Source organism: Toxorhynchites rutilus, chromosome 2 (genome assembly GCF_029784135.1).
Source record: "Toxorhynchites rutilus septentrionalis strain SRP chromosome 2, ASM2978413v1, whole genome shotgun sequence".
In the NCBI taxonomy this organism is placed as follows: Eukaryota; Metazoa; Arthropoda; class Insecta; order Diptera; family Culicidae; genus Toxorhynchites; species Toxorhynchites rutilus.
The window spans coordinates 177,112,907-177,129,273 of NC_073745.1; the positions used below are offsets into that span (position 1 = coordinate 177,112,907).

Below are 16,367 nucleotides of genomic sequence, written 5' to 3' on the forward strand. Positions count from 1 at the left end.
TGCTGACCGTGGATTGGACGATTCCCAGCATCTTACCGATGTCCCGATGTGACAACTCCGAATTCTCGAAATGAGTGCACAGGATTAATTCACGACGCTCTTTTTCGTTCGACGACATTTTTCCAAATTTACGAAAAATTGACAGTGAAGCATGGCCAACGGGATCTATACACTCTTATCTGATTATAAGCGAAAGCTGAAGATATAATTCCTAAAAATTAAATTTCTACAGCGTTTTTTCCGTGATGCAATTTGATGTGACACACCCTTCATATTTTGGAAAAAAAACAATACACCAGCTGATCGTATGTCGCAATTTGTTTCATGTCAATGAATTGAAATTTTACCTCGAATGCTATTCCGGTGACCTTTTTCGCAATTGACATAGACTCGACTAGAGTCGATTATCTACTTGTTGCACCAGCACCATTATTCCACATCTCATAACTACATCAATATATTCTTGGCACCGCAAGAATATATGATGTAGTTATCAGCCTTTTGATGACTGAAAACAAACAATGTTAACTGCTTGGAAAAAGACTGAATATTTGCCCCAGCAGAGGTGCATTACTAATACCCTAGCACAAATATTTCCCTCTCGCAATCTCCTCTCCTTGTTGTAAACGTGGAAGAGAAAGAAAAACAAAACTTTTGACAACCCCTCGAATGTGCAAGAAGAGTCAACCCTGAAATGTACACACCCCTAAATGTGAAGTTCCCTTCCATTAGACAACCGTTTGTCAGTCTGAGAAAATCATCCGAAGGGAATACATTCAAAATATAATAAAGCGTTGGAAACAGTGTAATTTGTATTTTACGGACACGAGTCTACATTGTTTATATTTATCATTACGGCTGCATGCATTTGCATTGTCAATCATAGCATCAGAAAATAAGGTGATTGTTGCATCGTGACAGTGACAATACACACGGGAGCAGATACATATGGGGTTTCAGCGTAGCGAATAGTATGTTTACGTAGAGGTTATGAAGCACGCACGTATGCACACAAAGCCATATATCGATGGCTTGGAGCAACTATACGCACACGTTTTGCGCTCTTATCAACAGAAGCCCATTCTGATAATATTGTCGGTCTAGATTAGCTTAGCTGTCATCCTTGGTATTCCCCTTTTTCTTCTTCTTTTTTGGCTTTAAGAGCGTTTAAACATCTCAGTTCATTCGCCTCTAGACCATATTCCCCTTCGTTGTACGTCGATAAGATTCTCGTTATGGACGGCACGGGTAGAAAAGTTCACAAATCAGCAGAGCAAATGTATGGTAAAATCGAAATGCATACAGTTTTCATCAATTTTAACAATTTACACACCAGTGCACAATGGCCCAGGAGATGCATTTAAATGGAAATTAGGGTTTAGAGCTCTACAGTTATTCTCTAGACAAAAACTGTCTTTGACAAAGTTGTTACACATGATAGAGCGCTTATTTTTATGTTATCAAAAATAGGGTGACCAAAATTGTCGATGAAATAAAAAATATAACTTTCTTATCTTTATAGATAGATGTAAACATAGTTCAACAATGTTGTAGTCTCAGTTACTTGAGACATTTTTGTAAAACAACGTTTTTTTCTATCTCTTGAAATAATCAATATAGCACATTTTCTAGGTTGCGTTAGAGTTACCATGAAAAAAAAAGGTTTTTTTTGCTCTAACTTTTATATTCCAAATTCTACATACAAACTGTCTTTGAAAAACTTTTAGAGCTTACTAATACAAACATTCTGCGATGCAGAACTTTTCAATATCTCAACTTTGCTCAAAGTTATTGATATTTCTTCCCAAAAAACACGCTTTTTCCATTTGTTTGGCATTCTTTCTGGGGAAAACATAAAAAAAAAGTTTGTTGACGGAATTTGAAAGAACAAATTTCACTCTATATAATATGTGATTTTTAAAACTTTGTTATTTTTTGTGTTTGAGTCGTCGTCGAGTGTCGGTATTGGTAAGATCTAAAAGTCGTACGGAGACAGTTTTGATGCAGAATTTGAAATATAAAAGTTAAAGCAAAAAAATCCGTTTTTTTCATGGTTATCCTAATGCAACGAAGATAGAAAGCGCCAAAAACAGATTTTTGGTAGATATTTTTTCTTTAGACAAGAACTGTCTCCAACAAAGTTGTTACAAAGGGGGTCTTCGTAGCCACTTGGTTACGCGTTCGCTCACTAAGCGATCGATCGTGAGTTCAAACTCAGGGCCCGCAATTGAATCAATTGAATCTTTGTGTTGTTATAGAATAACCACGTCCACGCAACTATCATCAGCGATGGAGATCGATCCATGGTGGATCAAAGATCGATTCATCCATACAATCCATACTATAAATAACCCAACAATGATCAATATCAACTGTCTCCGCTGTCCGGTCTGCTGAACAATGGAAGAACAGATAGAATACCTCTACGCCTAAATGGCTACTACAGTGTAAATTAGCATAATGTAATGGAACAGAAAAACCTAACGAAATAAAAAATCTAACTTTCTTATCTTTATAGATAGAGATAAACATAGTTCGACAATGTTGTAGTCTCAGTTATTTTAGACAACTTTGTAGAACAAAGCTTTTTTCTTTCTTTTAATGTAATCGATTTAGCGCTTTTTTTCTAAGTTGCATTAGGGTGACCATGAAAAAACGGTTTTTTTTGCTTTAACTTTTATATTTCAAATTCTACATCAAAACTGTCTTCGTATGACTTTTATAGCTTATCAATTTCAACATTTTACGATGCAGAACTTGTCAATATCTTAAGTCTACTTAAAATTATCGATGTTTTTTACCCAAAAACTCATGATTTCAATTTCAATTTACTCAAACACAGAAAATAACATAGTGTTGAAAACCACACATTATTTAGAGTGAAGTTTGCTTTTTTAAATGCCGTCAAAAACTTTGTTTATGTTTGCCCCAGAAAGAATGACGAACAATTGAAGAGAGCGTTTTTTTGGGAAGAAATATCAATAACTTTGAGTAAAGTTGAGATATTGACAAGTTCTGCACCGCAAAATATGTGTATTAGTAAGCTCTAAAAGTTTTCCAAAGACAGTTTGTATGTAGAATTTAGAATATAAAAGTTAGAGCAAAAAACAGTTTTTTTTCATGGTGACTCTAATGTAACTTGATATTTCAAGAGATAGAAAAAAAACTTTGTTCTACAAAGATGTCTCAAATAACTGGAACAGAAGCAACATTGTCGAACTATGTTAATTCTATCTATAAGGGTAAGAAAGTTAGATTTTTTATTTCATCGAAAATTTTGGTCATCCTATTTTGATAACATAAAAATAAGCGCTCTATCATATGTAACAACTTTGTCGAAGACAGTTTTTGTCTAGGGAATAACTGTCGAGCTCTAAATACTAATTTCCACTTTAATGCATAATTGTAATGTATAGCAGATCAAACAAATCTTACGGCATTTCCGATTCATTTGGAATGCAAATCGCCAAAATCTGTTCGCGGTAAAAATAGTTATTAACGTTAACTTTATTTCATGAAAACGTGACCTGTTTTCCGATTTGGCACCCTTAATGAAAAACGTAGTTCTACGTCAAAAAGACGGGTGGGTAATGTCGGGGACATAACCGGAGTGACGTAGGACTATACAAAAGGGGCAGCTTTTGCTAAATATATATTTTAAATATATTGTTTTATTTTCTTCTCCTATGTGAATCTATCTACCTGAAAAATAGATTAGTTTACTGTTTACTCTTTATGAACATGTTGGGGGTTCTGAAAAGAACCTTTCGTGTTGTGTTTTTGCGTTTTTTTACAAACTTTCTCAATTTTTTCTTATAGTTAATCTTATAGTTGATTCTTGATTTTTTTCTGAAGACTTTGTACTTATTAAATGTTCAACGCCGGGCATCTTTCGGCGTATGCACTATCGTACAATCAAAATGATGGCTATGATAGGGAATGTATAGGTGGTCATCAGCTCATTCACTATCATATATTTCACTATTGAGCACATTACCGTACCTTGAACTGTGGTCTCGGAGACGAATGAATTGTAAGATTTGTAGTCTCCGCAAACAAAGTTAATAAAAATGAAAAAGAACTGAGGTTTTGGAGACGAACTCTACGATCTGTCAAGAAATAAACGAGCTATAAGCCTTCTGAAAAATCAACAGTAAATACAGGGACGGATGACCTTCGGATTAAAGTCCTTTAAAATAAGAACAGAGCAGCAGGAAATACATAGCTCATCATGTTGCTCCTTAGTTATGTTTCTATACAATGCAGATGTAACGTCAGTCAATTTTCAACATCAGTTATCAACCAAAGAAAGCAGTTCTTGCTACCGAGAAAATTCGTTAATGCCATCCTGCATACAATGTGTTGTAATTTGAAGCCACTTTTAATTCAAAAACCATGCATGGGTTTGTGAAAACTGAATGATCAATTTAAAAGACCCCAACCACCAATAAGTTCCAGAACAAGCATAAACAAAATATTTATATTATGTCATATTATGTCACTTTAGAATGCATTGGTATTGTGAAAAACTTTTAATAACTCTTCTCTGAAAGGTTTAATGGCCCTGAAAAGCGCCGTGTTTTACGGTGGCTGGTTTTGCCACCAAAGCAGTCTGTATAAACAAACTTTTTCGTTCTTCTACCTGCTGCCGTTTTGCGATTGCGTTTGCCACTCGCTGAAAGTAGTTGTTGCCACCGAAGCGAATGTGCTCTGTTCTGTAGGCGGGTTCTCTTATTGTTGTGAGCAGCTTTGCAAGCCAGCTCGAGCACTTCGGCGGCCGAAATTCTATAACCGCTATTAGGTACACTGGTGCTACGGCACAAATCCGTTGATGCGATGTGATGTGAAACGATGCCGTACAATCACACTGATTTACGGTTCGAAAGAGAATGATATATTTTTCAGCGGATCCGCGCGTTTTGTACTTAAGCAGTACACGCTCACAGGATAGAGACAAATCGGCAGACTCAGCCAAAGGGGCGAGTTCAACGAGACGAACGAATGAGCGTTAAAAGGCAGCGATGTCAAAAAAATACATTCATTACGATTTGTTCGCTCGTTGGATTCACATGAAGGCTAAAAAGGGTCCTTTTCAGGATCACAAAATTATCTTTAATCTAAAGAGTTTATTGTTTTATTATAACTCGATATCCTCATCTTGTTCGGCTAAACCTTTCTGTTTAGCGATTGCGTTTGCCACTCGCCACAGGATTAACAGTGGGAAAATTTCTTCCCATCCAGCTTGTAACATGTTGTACAGTAAATTACATTCAATGGCACTCTATGTTTACAAGAATGTCCAAATAATTATGTTGCATTACATGTCCGTCCAATTAGCTAAACTAAATGTAAATTACTGTACTTTCGATCTGGAAGCAATTTAAGAATTGGTGAAAACTGAATAATCGGGAAAGTCCCCAACCATAAGATCAGCACAACTGCAAAAATTTACATACTCATCATATTCTGGTAAACAAATTATGAAAAAAAAAACCAATTTGTGTTTTATTATTATTTTGGATAATATTTTAGAATGCAATGAACTGTATTTCGTAAACTCTTTATTGAAAGGTTTAATAGCCCTGATAAGCGCCGTGTTTTATGGAATGGTTCCAATTTAGAAAACTTAGTACTCGTGGTTTTGAAAAAACGGGTGGGTAATGTCGGGGACATAACCGTTAAACGAAAGAGCGTTAAAAGGCAGCGATAGAGGCGAATGAACTGAAAAGTTTAAACCCTCTTAAAGCCAAAAAGAAGAAGAAGAAAAGGCAGCGATGGCAAAAAAATACATTCATTACGATTTGTTCGCTCGTTGGATTCACATGCAGGCTAAAAAGGGTCCTTTTCAGTATCACAAAATTATCTTTAATCTAAAGAGTTTATTGTGTTGTTATCACTCGATATCCCCATCTTGTTCGGCTAAACCTTCCTGTTTAGCGATTGCGTTTGCCACTCGCCACAGCTTTCACAGTTGGAAAATTTCTTCCCATCCAGCTTGTGACATGTTGTACAGTAAATTACATTTAATGCGGCGTGCCGAAACACCACTCAGTGTCGCATTGGAGGCAATTTTAACCTGTAATTGAACATTTGCGATGACAGTGGTACAGTGTCGACTTTCGATGTGGGGTCATAATTTGGACCTCGAACTTTATGTTTACAAAAATGTCCAACTAAATATGTCGCATTACAGGTCCGTCCAATTAGCTGAATGTCGAGCTAAATGTAAATTACTGTACTTTCAATCTAGAATCAATTTAAAAATTAATGAATATTGAATAATCGGGAAAGTCGCCAACCATAAATAAGCTCAGAACAACTGCCAAATTCACATACTTATCATATACTGGCAAACAAATTATGAAAAAATCAATTTGTGTTTTATTATTATTTTGGATATTATTTTAGAAAGCATTGAACTGTATTTCGTAAACTCTTTTTTGAAAGTTTTAATGGCCCTGATAAGCGCCGTGTTTTATGGAATTTAATTTTTTTTTTATTCTGGATTTGCCACCAAAGAAAAAACTTTTTTTCTTCTGCTACCAGCTGCCGTTTTGCGATTGCGTTTGCCACTCGCTGCAACTGCCTGTTGTTGTCTTGATGTCCACCGAACCGAATGTGTTCTGTTCTGAATGCGGGTTTTCTTATCGTCGCGAGCAGCTTTACCAGCCAACTCGATCACTTCGACGGCCGAAACTATATAACGCCGGCTAGGTGGGCTGGTGCACTGGTACTAACGCGCTCGGCCTAGCTACCCTTGCGGGGAACTACAGATCAACACGGTTCGAGCGGGATTTTGCCTTTCCCTTAACTTGTCCTCCTTTGCCATTCCAGACATGGCTACTTGTGTTGGTTTGTTGATGTGTTGTGATGCGAAACGATGTGGTGCACGGTTTGGATGGGAATGATCGTTACGGCAGCGGAGCGGTGATTTTTAAGCTGACTGGCTGGCTCGAGAATTACGCATGTGTGAGACTGCGACCAATGTTTCGTTCATTTTTTTCTTTTTCCTTTCCAATCGTGCTTCATTATATTTCGCTGCTGCTCTGGTTGCCCGTTTTGGTCGGTACGTTTTGAGGAGCACAAAATGGACCAATCAAAAATGAGCACATAGTGCATTTGGACAATGCTTGATATTTCACAATTATTCAATTATTTATCTCAAGAAAAATGAAATGTTATTAGTTATGATAGATGCGCAGATATATTTCCAATCAATTGATGCAAACACCTTTGCGATCTATTGAGAAATGCTCGAGTTATAAGCGTTCCAAATCTTGCATTTTTTCCTACTTGTTCAGTGCCTAGATTTTCATTTCACCCACTATATCTTCCGGTTAGACGTAGTCCTACGTCAAAAACGGGAAAAATATACCTTTTCGGATAAATCTGTACATTTGCCAACACTGGATGGTTCGACGGTACAAGGAACATCAAATTCAATTCCCTCAACGTATACATGAAAGAATCTCCATTCGCGGTGACGGCATTGAGCTTCGTGTGTTCGATTTGTGAAGCGAAAATGATAATCTATATATATAAAAATGGAATGTTGTCTGTCCGTCTTTCTGTCTTTCTGTCTGTCTGATGCTTATGGACTCGAAAACTACTGAAAATTGGTATGTAGGGGTTTTTGGGGTCGGGGAAGGCTCTTATGATAATGCGATACCCCTCCCCTCTCTCTTAGGATACAAATGAAACAGAAATTTCTGCATAACTCGAAAACTAATGAAGCAATTGGAGCCAAATTTGACATGTGATGGTTTTAGGGGGTAAGAAACGTGTCTATGGTGAGTAGACACTCCTCCCCCTCTCTAACGGGGGACTGCCATACAAATGAAACTCAAATTTCTGCATAACTCGAAAACCAATCAAGCAAATGGATCCAAATTTGGCATGGGAAGGTTTTAGGGGGCAAGAAACGTTTCTATGATGAGCAGACACTCCCCCCTCGCGAAGGGGCATAACTCAAGAACTAATCAAGAAAATTGAATCAAACATGACATAAATAGGTTCAAGGGATCGATGAACAATTCTATGGTGGTTCGACACTCCTCCCCCTCTCTAAGGGGAGGCTGCTATACAAATGAAACACAAATTTCTGCATCACTCAAGAACTGATGAAGCAAATCTCTCTAAGAGGGAGGGGGGGGGGGGTTGGTCTACCATACAGATGAAGCATAAGTTTCTGCATAACTCAAGAACTAATCAAGCAAATGGAACCAATTTCGATATATGGAGGTTGTAGGGGGCAACACACGTTTCTATGGTGGTTTGACACTCCCCCCTCCTTAAGGGGGAGGCTGCATTACTTGAAAATCAATCACGCAAACGGAACCAAATTTGGCTTATGAAGGTTTTAGGTGGCAAGAAACGTTTCTATGGTGAGCAGACACTCCTCCCCCCTCTCAAAGGGGGGGCTGCCATACAAATGAAACACAAATTTATGCATAACTCGAAAACTAATCAAGAAAATGGAGCCAAAGGTGAGGGTTTTTGGGAACGAGGAATGTTTCTATGATGGTGTGACACCCCTCCCTCCCTTTGGAATAGAGAGGGGGCTGTCTTTATTCTATCATATTTTCTGTACCAAACATTTATTCTATGTAACTGAGAAACATGTTATTTGCAAGTGGTTGGAAAATATTGAACGAGAATTGTGTCTGGAAATAATCTCCTAATAATAATATTATAATGACGAGTTTTGGTAGAAGTATGTTATAATAAATAATAATAAATGAGGGGCTCACAATGCAAGGGGTGTAAATGACTTGATCGATTTCACTTAATCAACTTTTTATTTAGTTAATAACTGCAAAAACGTTCCAATTTAAGTTTGCTATAGAATCCGATAGATGAGGTTCTGACCTATCATCCACATTGTCAAATACAGCTGGGAATGTATTTGCATCTAAGTTATGACCAAAAGAGAGAGTCGATGTAGAGAAATCGATCAAATAACTAACACCCCTTTCATTCTAAGCCCTTCAAATATAATAAATAATAATAAATATAATAATTCATAATTTTATAGTAAAATTTAATTTTAAAGGGTAGATTAGAAGATCAATCAATGAACAGTTCTGCGATTGGACCCATGAACGTGCGCTTAGTAAGAAAACGAGAATGTGATAACGAAAAATAAGTTGCCAGGATGAATTGACAGGATGGTTTTGCTTTGTGTTTGATGGGAAGGACAGGGACTCATCTCCTATGATATGGTCCCCCACTGTCAAACATACACAGTAGAACCCCGATTATCCGCGAGCGGAGGTTTTTCGGTCTGGCGAATTTTCGCGCGCACTATCATTTATCCTGGCGCGCGTGTAATGTACTAATCTCGGTTGCATATTGTTACTATGGGTTCAGATGAATGGGTATGAAGGAATCTATCGCATATCGCTCCGTACTAATTAAGTCGACTGACAAAAGTCGGTAGTCCGCGGGGGCTCTAAAAAACATTATTAATGGAAACGTGTTTTTAAGAAGGCTGGCTGAGCTGGCTATCGGCTTGTTTGACTTGGTGTATTCTGGATAGAACATCAGCTTCTTGTCTATTGGCCAAAGTTGGCCGCTTTTAGGCGATTGTTCTCTTCAGGCGGTCCAATTCAGAGTTCAGACTTCAGAGTTTGACCGCAGGGGAACAACTCAAAGTAGATGGTTGCCTGTCGATCCAATCAAAAACCACAGTTAGACCTTCCTGGCTTCAGGAATGGGTGGATCGTATTTATCACTACATTGCTGTTCCGAAGCTTGTTTGGGTATATTCTGCTTCTTGTAGGTTTTCAGATCATGTCTTTTCTTGATACGCTGGAATATACTGATGCTGGTACCAAATTTCTTGGCCTTGTCTCGAATATTCTTTTTGTCTGATCCAATCCGGGGTCACTAGAACTGGTTTTTTCGTCCACTTCTTCCAGGGAACAGCTATTGCCAAATATCTCAATTATTCGTTCACACTCCCGGGCAAATTTTGATCCTTTCCGAGATTTGATTGTATGTAAACAAGTGACCTACTGTTATGTTTTTAAAACAACACATGCTGTGAATACACGTCCATAAAATATGTACCAGTTTGTTAGCAAAAACGTATCAAATGTTTGAGATTACTTTTCGATAATCTCTTTATATTACGTTACGTATTTTTGAAATTTATATTTCCATTTTTTCTCCGTATATTATCTCACGATTGGCCAATACTATTTTCTGTACTTCATTATTGTTTTCGTCTGTTGCTGACTTGCTCGAGCGTCGGACACGCTCTTCACGTTTCACATCTTTTCGGCCTTTAAGAAAATTTTGTACCGCCGATATACGTAGCCTCACTCTATGCCACAGTTGACATTCGGAATGCGTCCGGGCCTTTTTTTGTTTGTCACTCAAAATACAGACACATATGCTATGAACATTTTTTGACGTAGAACTACGTCTTTCAGGAAGGGTGCCAAATCAGAAAACAGGTCACGTTTTTATGAAATAAAGTTAACGTTAATAACTATTTTCACTGTGAACGAATTCTCATGATTTACATACCAATCGAAACGGAAATTTTCCAAGATTTGTTTGATATGTTATATATTACAATTCGGTAATCTCTAAACGGTTTAAATTCATGAAAACTGGAAGAACTTCCTTCTCATACATTTGTTCTGCCGATTTGTGTGCCAACCCTACCCGTATTTCGAATGCTTATAACTCGAGCAAGATCGGAAAGATGTTTGCATCAATTGATAGGAAATATTTCTAGGCGTCTATCACAATTAATCAAATGTTGTTTTTCATGAGATGAACAATAGAATAACTGTAAAATGTCAAGCGTTATCTAAACGCCCTGTGGAAATCCGCTTTGCAAATATACATGCAAGTCGGGGGTATTTTTGTTCCCTCCGAGCTGTGTTTCCCTAACACGGACTTCGAAATAAATGTGCCTGGGCGAATTCGCTTTGCAGATACATGCAGGTCGGAGGTGTTTTTTGGTGTTGAGTACTTTTGTACTCGCTTGTCGTTGTGTAGACCGGAATATGTTTCTATAAAACGTACTTTTAAACTGAGAAGCCTGGGAAAATAGTTATTTCAGACACTAGAGGTGAATGAGCTTTCGCGGTTCGAGAACTACGTAAACATGAGATATGTAATAATTTCAGAGGAAAATGTAAAATACAATGATCGTTTGACAATTCTTGCGTTCACATATTTTGGTAGTCCTAGACATAAAAGGACGTAAAAGGACGGTCATCGAATTTATTCGTAACGAAGAACATAATCTATTACAAAAATTTCGATGCATTCTAAAATAATATTCGAAGTGGTAAACAAATGGATTGCATAATATAATTGGGTAGTTCCACGTCGAAAATATGCGGTAGTGTCCTAGATACAACCCCTTAGATTTTTTTTGAATAGGTTCAAAACTAAGACGAGACAAAACACATACAAAAAGATGCTGTCAAAAATTATCCGAACATTCGAAATGGTCGAAGGGGTTTCGTAGCAACATTAATTGCACGTTCGCTTAATAAGCGATCAATCGAGAGTTTAAAACTCAAGGTCTTCAATTGACCATCCCTGTGTGTTATTTTCGATTCATGGTCCGAGTCCTTGTCTCACTCCATCCATCAGACTATTTGTGATATTCATAAACAAAACAGTGTTCATACCAACTGTTTCCACTGTCCGGTCCAACTTAACGGTGGAACAATACTCTTACACCGAATTCAAACATGTCTGCCTAAGTGAGAGACATGAGTACTATCACAACGCCACAAAAAAAATAGAGCTAGGTTGTATCCGTGAATAACCGCAAGGTAAACGTAGGATTACTGTTGGTAAATATTCCTTGGAAGTTGCTTATGAATTAATACTCAATGATTGGATATTTTGAAAGATTGCTAAAAGTTTTTCTTTTGTGTTTTTTTTTGTTGGTGATCTTGAAAAGAATCGTTGTAATATAGTTTTCGGTTAGCTGTGCATGAAGAAGCATTACCAATTTCATATTTTTCTTTTCATTGCAGAATGTTATCGAATATCGCAACAGGCTGGATGATATTATCCATTCTCATTTGTAATTTGGTTCTTACAAACACGTATCCCCAATATGATAATGTGTTTGCTCCATCACAATCCCAAGAACAACACAATTACTACACAAACCCACAATTGAACCGAAAGTTTGCAGAAAAGCCAAATAGTATCAAAAAAGTGGCTTTGGATGACATCGATGATATTCAAACAAACCAGATTCAAGACGGAGGCTTTTCTTGGTCTAATATGTTGGGAGTGCTCATGCAGATGATGTTCAATGGCGGAAATACGGCTCCAACCAAGTCCGATGACATCGATAACAGTGGAAGTTTCTCTCAATCGCCATGGGCTAATGTAATCTCAGTAGGACTGAAAATCATCACTGCCATTCTCGGAGGAGGAGGTGCAAGCGACGGTATTGATAAAGTGGATAACGGAAACTCGCCGATGCAGGTATAATTATTTTCAATTGATATGACATGAACATTGTCTATATGAACGGAAATTGGTGATACTAATTACTGGGGAAAATCTTTTCTTAATATATGGTATCTGATAGAGAAAATTAGGAGTTGCTATAGATGAATAATTTTGAACGCAATAACTAGCCCATATTACATATTTAACTTATAGGTAACATAGATTTTTGTGAAATAGTAGAAATTGGTTATCAGCACGAATTTTTTGGACTGTTTTTCTTATTTTTCAAAAACACAGAATGTTCTCGCGGCCGTGTTTACAGCAATGTTCGGTGCAAAGGACCCAGACCAAGTGAATACTATGGCCAAGCAAGCAGGAGAGGTACGTATCGTGGAACAAAGAGAGCTTGTAGCTTATTTATTCAATTTAACATTGTAAATACATTTCTGAATGGTTATGGTCGATAGCAAAAAGAGAAAAACAAATGCTTCTGTTTTAGCGATTAAATCTTTGTGTGTCGTTTGTGTGATTTACTTGCTCGAAAACTCTTATCTCTCAACTTGAGGTCCTAAAAACGTTGATTCGCACACCGTTCCATACATACGATATTTGCTCTAAATGTACTTCAAAGTTTCCTGTATTAACAATGAGATAATGACAAATAATCATTGTTTAGCTCAATACATTTCACCTAGCATTATACCTTATTATGGTTCAACGGTTCAAATATTGCTGTGAAATGATTACACGTTCCCGTTTTTGATCGTTTGTAAGCAAGCGTGGCATCCAGCTTGCTGAAGATTTTTCATATGTAAACTTTCATTTAGTAGATTTCCCCCTCGATCTTACGGCGAAATCTCACTAAACTTCGCTTTCCGATCGATTGATATAATAGACTCTATTATGTAATTCTCATCGAACGTTCAATTGAATCCCAAGCACTATCGCATCGAAGTTTCTTAGCCATTCGACGGTCTTGCTCGAAATCAGCATAGGTTTAATCAGGGTGAAACCGACACCACTCTGATTTTTCAGTTAGAAGCGATATTTTGCAAATTTACGATGTGCCCTGTCACACTACAGTTGCGGAAATCAATTGCAATCAAAACAAAACCGGTCAGCAAACAGAAGACAATCCGTGTAGAATTTCGCTAGTGGAACTCAAGTGTTTAAGTCGGAATATTTTGTAAAATGCGATACTTTTGATGAATCGAATTCATCTCAGATAATTGTTCAGTGTATTTTGTGAGACAGTAGGTGGTTTTGCTGGATAGCATTGATAGCCTCTTAGTACCCTGAAATTATAGTAACTGGTTTTCCTTCGCTTCTATAATGCTGTTGGTTTTACCCCGATAGGGTGTCGATCTTACCCACACTCCAATTTATTTCCAATGAAAACTTCAATTTTAGTTTTCATTGGAAATAAATTCAAGTTCTACTCAAAATATGATTAACAGATACTGTAGAAAGGTTCATGTAGAGTTTAACAGAAGTTCTGTAACGATTTGTAGTTGCAAAAACATGGGAGGTCTTTGAAATGTGGGGAATCCAGTTTTACCTTGATTTCTCCATTTGCATGTAGCTGTTTTCAAACGTTTTAGAAATGAGCATTTCCAAATGTGGGGTTTAGAATGAAAGGGGTGTAAGTGATTTGATCGATTTCTCTACATCGACTCTCTCTTTTGGTTATAACTTAGCTGCAAATACATTCCCAGCTGTATTTGACAATGTGGAAGACAGATCAGAATCTCAACTATCGAATTATATTGCAAACTTAATTTGGAACATTTTTGCAGTTGATTCATTAACTAAAGAAAAAGTTGATGAAGAGAAATCGATCAAGTCACTTAGACCCCTTGCATTCTAAGTCCATCAAATGGAATCGACAAATGACAAAACATGAGTATTTTTTATTCGAATAATAGTTTGTATTCCGTTTGAGTTGGAGGAAATATGAGTTTTTCAGAGCATTTGGGAATTTTTCGACTCAAGTGTAACTTTTCAATAGAAAGTATCGTTTGGTAAGAGAAATATGATAACTTTTATCTCAAAAACTATGAGTCGTACCGAAATAGTGTCTGAGAAAGAGTTGTGGAGTACTGATGTTTAAACATGAAAAAATATACACTGAGAAAAAAATTAGTATCCTTTTTATTTACGGAAAAAAAATAATTTGCAATATCTAAAATATGTATTTTTTTTCATATGCAAAATGCAGTCATGTCATGTAGCAGTTGTGTAGAAAATTCAAAAAGTTCAAGATGATAAAACTATTTTTGACGAAATACGACTCATAGTAGAGAGGCAGCACCGTACTAGTTGGAGACAGTAGACCGCACTTACTGCTTCGATAGTTCTTCGGGCTTTTATAGTATTCTAAGAATGTCTAAAGATTGTTTTCATAACTGGCCCAAACCATCGATACATTTCAACGATGGTTGCGCTTATGATGTCACCCTTATTCACGTGATTTGCAGTAGCTGCCACCATATATACAAAGTTTGAGAAAAATAGGTGAAGGTCAGGGCAGCGGCCTGCTGATTTGACGTGTAATTGCTCTATGTCAATTATAGCTTGCTTGCAAACTTTATTCTACATCTTCTAATACACTCTGTACATGAAGCTTTAGTGATAGCACCGATAAACTTTATGTTGTAAAATACACATAATATCTCTCTCTATCTCTCTCCATAACTCAGATTTTTTAATAGTTCTAGATTCACACTGGTGTATGGTTGGAGTAAAACTAATTAATTTCTTAGGTAATTTAATCCCAATTTTTCAACGTTGCTGAAGACAAGGATAAAGGGATTGTGTAATTATTTCATCGTAATCCTATGTGCGGGATGTATGCTATTCACGCGTCATTTCCAATTCCATTATGTTTTCCCGCGATCGTCAATAATCAGATGATCAATCATTTCTGGCAGTCAGTGGCGTAGCGTGATGCAATACTCGCAACAGTCCTTGAAAAAAACAAGAACTGCATCACAAACCTCACACCTTAGCAAGGAATATATAGAAATAGCTGCTCCGCAGCGAAGTGGATAAGTTTCCTCCTACTTAATCAACTTATCAGTATTAGTTTGTTTAAAAAAATTTAATCCTCAACGGCCAATCGGCTCCTAAGTGTCTGGTACCACGCTGGATAGAATATTTATCAATACTTTCATGCTTTCCACACAGAAGAGATGCCCCATCATGCGTGCGTTGTTATATCTGACATCAACTGGAGAAACTGCATGACTATTTCACCACATCTCACATGCAGACAAAACGTTCTTACGCCACGTTTTCCATCATGCACTCCATCGTACACCTAACACGCAGGCTGACGAGACTGTGCTCCGCCTAGTAAGATTCGTCAGCCTGCGCACACGGTGCATAAATTAGGGCGTAGAATGAATTGTTGAAATAAGAGAAACCAGTCGAGACGCTTATTTCCGAGCCTCTCTTGTTTCTTTCCTTTTATGTCATATTCCTGCCTTCTTGCATTTTTGTTCGTACGGCACGTGTTTCCCATCATTAACAACATCTCTGATACTTATGCCCCTAGCAAATCTAACAAGCTGTTGAAATACTCCGTAATCAAGTCCACTACCTCCTGATTGGATCTGAATCCACTGTTCCTCATAAGATTGTGCATAGACCTGATAAAGTGATCATCTGTTGGGCTTAGGTCGGGTGAGTACGGAGAATGCTCAAATACCTCAAATCCTAATTCCTGCACCTTCACTACTGTCTCACGCGCTTATTGCGGATGAGCATTATAGTTCAACCAATGTACGGGTTTATTAGCAGCGGAGAGATACACTGCGTTTCACAACTATAGAACCACTAATTTTTTCTGAGTTTCCAGAGATATGTAAGAAGTCGGTTAAATTGAAGTATATAGTGTTGGATACAACAACTATCTTCATTTAATA

At 37.3% G+C, this 16,367-nt stretch overlaps 1 protein-coding gene across 3 annotated transcripts in view; it reads left to right on the top strand.

Annotated features, from left to right (window-relative positions):
* Nucleotides 1-16,367, top strand: part of LOC129765231 (uncharacterized) — a 48,572-nt gene that overhangs the window by 26,674 nt on the left and 5,531 nt on the right. For 2 of the 3 annotated variants that reach the window (XM_055765305.1, XM_055765306.1), the window contains exons 2-3: nucleotides 12,012-12,474; nucleotides 12,739-12,822. In XM_055765305.1, coding sequence (XP_055621280.1) covers nucleotides 12,013-12,474; nucleotides 12,739-12,822 — 546 coding nt within the window. In that variant the 5' untranslated portion in view covers nucleotide 12,012. The remainder of the gene's footprint in view (nucleotides 1-12,011; nucleotides 12,475-12,738; nucleotides 12,823-16,367) is intronic. The other variant, XM_055765307.1, reaches the window with a different exon arrangement.